Source organism: Bemisia tabaci, chromosome 1, assembly GCF_918797505.1.
Source record: "Bemisia tabaci chromosome 1, PGI_BMITA_v3".
Classification (NCBI taxonomy): Eukaryota; Metazoa; Arthropoda; class Insecta; order Hemiptera; family Aleyrodidae; genus Bemisia; species Bemisia tabaci.
The window spans coordinates 81,739,777-81,744,724 of record NC_092793.1 but is presented as its reverse complement, the minus strand read 5'-3'; the positions used below and the strand labels follow the sequence as shown (position 1 = coordinate 81,744,724).

Genomic DNA, 4,948 nt, shown 5'->3' with positions numbered 1-4,948 from the left:
GTGCAATTAACAATTTTAATTCATATATTTTTTTCCTATACTATTCCTATGACTTATGCTCCCAGACTTCGAAAAATTTAATATTCTGTTTTTTTACACCCAAAATGTGTACTCTTTTCTTGGAACCTCTAAATTTTATGTTCAGACGAACTCACTCCAGGTGGTGCCCCACCAATAGCCATTATATGCTGTGGAGCCTATAATACATTTTATGTACTGCTACTAATTTCTAGGTGCAAATTTCAATAAATTCGGTTTACCTAATTAGTACGACGCATTAAACTTTCACGCAAATTTAAAATGTTGAAAGTGCATTTTGCAATACTTTATGTATATTCACAGGATCGAATTCTAAAATTCCATTTATCCGCCCGTACTTTCCTTCCCCCTTTCTCTAAGTTAAGACGTTTTGATTCTCCAGACAATCACCACCCACCATCTCACCCGCGGCGCAGCAGCGGGTCGTACATCCAGAATCCAAAATGACAGAGCGCTCTCATTTTTTCGTTTATACTGTAAAAACATCATAGAGTGCATAGAGTCGTAATGTAAGTGGGAGAGCTGGCGCCACTTTTAAGCATTTTCCATGTCCCGAATTTCGAGACTCCTGTGTGACGCCGGGTCACTTTTTCGATACATAATCGCTTGTTTGCGATACACGGGTACCCGGCCATCCGATGACAACAACAACAACAACAACAACAACAATGGAGATAGGAATTACCACGTATTCCACGCCGCCATTTTGGATCGAAAATGGATCGAAAAAGCGACCCGAACTCGGCGCACACCGGGCTCGGAATTCGTCGAGCAGAACATGGCGCCAGCTCTTCCATTTACATTACGACTCTATGTACTCTATGAAAAACATTCACTGCGCACGAATAGTTGCACATGCGTATAGGGTGTGAGTATATTTTGTTTCAGTTTTGATAAAGCGATGTGCTAAGCATAATTGGACGTATATATGCCAAAAGGAACTATGTGCATAGGGATTGCGTGAGACATAGTTTCTTTTAGCATAAATACGTTTAATTTGCAGAGAAACTGCTCTACATATGACTATTCGTGCCTAAGAGGTATGCTTGAGGTATAAACGAAAAACTGAGGGCCCTCTGTCATTTTTTATCCGCGCAATCCAACCACCCCGCGGTCGCTTCGCGCCGCGCGCCGAAGGTGAAGCGGTGAGTGCCGGCAGAGCCAAAACGCCTTCACTCCCGCGTGTATGCAACACGGACATCCGTAAAGCTCGAATAGTTGTATCCAGGCGTTATAATGAAATTTACTCTGTGTTCGTCGCATATGATACTAACTGACGGCGCTGTGCTTGTTTCTCTTAGTACTCAACTTAATTTTAGCGTCATACTTTTGAAACAAAAGTGCGAAATATTCAAAGAACAATGCGCGAAGCTGGCCCAAAGTCCCTCGCATAAAATCCTACAGCTAATTTACTATCCAAAATCATGCACATGTTTCATCTTCAGTTTTCCTTTATTTAGGGATTTTGGCACGATTTTTGAGTGAGTCTCGACACTCTCCCTTTGCGTTATTAGGCTATGCATTCCTTACTTTTAGGGTTCGCGCCTTTGTGTACCGACCGTCCACATTATGACACCAATGAACTCAACACGTTGAAAAGAAAAAGTCAGCTCCAGAAGTTATTGTTCCCCATTTTATTCCCGAGGACTCGTTCAGACGAAATAAATACCATTTCGATTTTTTTTAAAGAATTTGACTCAACTGTTTCTTCTGTGCTATCTTCTGAAAGAATAGCACTCGGAAAATAATGACCTTAACATAATCAATTGAAGAAGATAGGGGAAGCAGTGACTTTCTTGCTCGAACGAAGTAGTATTTGAAAAGTTACACTTACTTAGTACCCTGTTGGTCTGGCCTCTAATTCGAGAAATTGGTGATCTTCGGGGCAGAGAATGCCACTGATTTTAGAGGCAGTCTTATCTATTTGGTGCACAAATAAATTTTCATGATAGTGTATTAAACCTTTATTGATTGAAACTGGGGAGGGTGCAAATAAGCTCTTGTGAAGGATAATTGAGAGAGGACAGATGAGTAATAGTCCAGACATCTAGGTAGCACATTGCAACGAAAATATTGAAATACAATTGCGATAAATCTCAATTTTATTTAATGAAATTGCAACATTTTCACAGAATTTGGCCAATGATTGCCGCGCGATTTTAAACAATAAAGAAAATGATCTCCCTGTGTCAGAAAGTTAGGCAATGTGCAATGCAATGAAAATGCAAATAAGAAGTGTTCCTGCGATCAGTAAATAGGCAGCATGCACAACACTCGGGTGAAATATCAATACTTTCACCACGTAATTGCAATTTATTGCAATCTGTGCTGCGGTGCTTGAGGAGGGTTAAGAAATTATCACATTTCTTCCCTGGATTTTTTCTCAATTCGGTATATGTGTAAGTCGAATTTCTTAACTAAGAGGATTTAGCTCCTCGGCAATTAAGTCATCAAAGGTCTCCCGCCGGCGAGCCACAACTACGCCTGATCCATTGACCAACAGCTCAGCAGGGCGAGGGCGAGAATTGTAGTTGGAAGCCATTGTCATTCCATATGCCCCGGCGGAAAAAATGGCTAGGAGCTCACCCCGATTTAAGGGTGGCAAAGCTCGATCTTGAGCCAAGAAGTCACCGCTTTCACACACTGGGCCAACCACGTCGCATAACTTTGTTCCATTAATACGCGATGTTTCAAAATCATCCGGTGGGGAAGGAAAGCCAGCAGGGACTTTGACTGGCCAAATCCCATGAAACGACTCGTACAAAGATGGACGGATTAGATCATTCATGGCAGCGTCCTGGATCAGAAACCGTTTTTCCCCCGATACCTTGGTGTAAATTACTCGACTGATAAGAATGCCGGCATTACCAACAATCACCCGACCAGGTTCCATCACTAGACGGCACCCCGTTTTCCTTATGCTGGGTATCACAGCAGCAGCAAATTCTGAAATTGATGGACTCGTCTTCCCATCATAACTGATTCCAAAGCCGCCACCCATGTTAAACCAGTCAATTGGGTGGCCCATTTCCCGCAGACGAGTAATAATATCAACAGATTTAGCTGCTGCACTGCTGTAAGGGGTTGTTGATGTAATCTGCGACCCTATATGCATATGAATGCCAATCATCTTTATAGATTCTGAGCCTTTGAATTTTTCCGCAAGCAATAATGATCGTTGAATATCCATGCCAAACTTTGACTCCTTATGACCTGTCGAAATATACCGATGCGTTTTGGGGTCAACATCAGGATTAATACGGAGAGCCACAGGTGCCTGGATTTTTTTGGATTGAGCTACTCGGACAATAGCATCCAATTCCTCCTCGCTCTCCACGTTGAACATGAGGACCCCAGCGGTTAGGCCAGCAGCAATCTCCTCATCGGTTTTGCCAACCCCAGCAAAGACAGTTTGTCTAGCCTGGCCTCCAGCGACACTGACACGCTTCAACTCACCACCGGATACTACATCAAATCCACTTCCATGTTCCGCCAACAAACGAAGAATTGATAGATTGGAGTTTGCCTTTACTGAATAACAGACTAATGGCTTAAGCTCAGAGAATGCCTCCTGGAGTGCCTGTAGCTGCTTGAGGATTGCTGCCTGGCTGTATACGTACAGTGGTGTGCCATATTTTTCAGCCAGATTTGCGACTGGAATATCTTCGCAGTAGAGTTCATTATTACGATATGTGAAGTGATTCAAAAGTGGTACTATTCCGGCCATGAGGGAAGGCTACTAATCTTCAGGGAGGTTAGGCTATCTAAGAATCATGCGTCGAGAAACTCACAGCACTGACTGCTTCGTCATTTGTGAAAACCAAAGAGCCCGTTTGATTTGGTGTGCGCACCAGGTTCATCTTCCTTGCGGTCTCATAAACTGAAAAATAATTTTGGGTAAAATTTAATATTTTTTATTTATTAAATTATACATTCAATAGTAAATGTTACCCAATAAATATACCGTCTAGACGCGACGAGGAGAGCGATATAAATTTCAAGTCCTAGCGATTTGATGTTCAATAGCAGCTCGCTTCCCTCGGCCGGCCCTTCACTGCAGCGCGCTGCTCTTGTCTTCGGACGCTCTCTGTTCCCTCTTCCCGTCAAGGTTGAGATTGCCCCCCCCCCCCCCCAATTCTATAATTTGTCGTCCACTTGGATTTACTATCTACTTATCGAGTAGTGAAACAGCCTCAATCCTGTTTTACACACAGGAAGATGTTTTTCTGGCAAACTTACTGGATCATAATACCTATTCCTACTAGTCTATAGAACTGGGACGAGAAATAATACCTCGAAAAAGTGGCAAAATCAGGAGGTAAGAGCAAGGAGCCGTCCTTTAATTCTGAAAGTACCTCGAAAAAAGTTGAGTAAAATAAAATAATAGGTAAGTAAGACAGCGAAGAAGAAGGCCACACTTTTCCAGACGTTCCATTAGATTTTTTCCGTGAAATAGAGTAGGTGAATAAGGAGTTGCAGAGGATCTGAATTTGAAAAAAAATTGCCGGGAAGTGCTCTTGAGACGGGGAGGAGAGTGAGTGGGGTCACGTTGCACCCCTTCCTCCGTGGCAAGTACAACAGCTTGCCTTGTAACTGAACCCACCGCATGCCACTGTTGTCCTCAACTTTGCTGCTACATAATGTACGGATAGAGGGCTATTGACGATTTAAATCACGGGTAACCTCACACATAGTAATCAGGTGATTCAATAATGTTAAAAACTTACTTCCTTAGAGACTGGAGACATGAGACAGTTCAGCCGAAAACTACTTAGTGCTTCCAAAAACCTTGGGGAGGGATCTGCGCAATGGGCGTGCACGCTGAATCGTGCTATATTCGAGAAATCATTCCTGTACCTAGTCGTCACAAAATAACTGTTAACACTCGAACACTGGCTTGTTCTTATCT

At 42.8% G+C, this 4,948-nt stretch overlaps 1 protein-coding gene across 1 annotated transcript; it reads right to left on the bottom strand.

Moving 5' to 3' along the window:
• Positions 1 to 2,118: 2,118 nt before the first annotated feature.
• Positions 2,119 to 4,948, bottom strand: LOC109044051 (diaminopimelate decarboxylase). Its single transcript, XM_019061536.2, has 2 exons — positions 4,767 to 4,948; positions 2,119 to 3,919 (listed from the first exon to the last, which is right to left on the bottom strand). Exon 2 carries the CDS (start codon positions 3,764 to 3,766, stop codon positions 2,453 to 2,455), a length of 1,314 nt encoding a protein of 437 aa, XP_018917081.2. The 5' UTR covers positions 3,767 to 3,919; positions 4,767 to 4,948; the 3' UTR covers positions 2,119 to 2,452.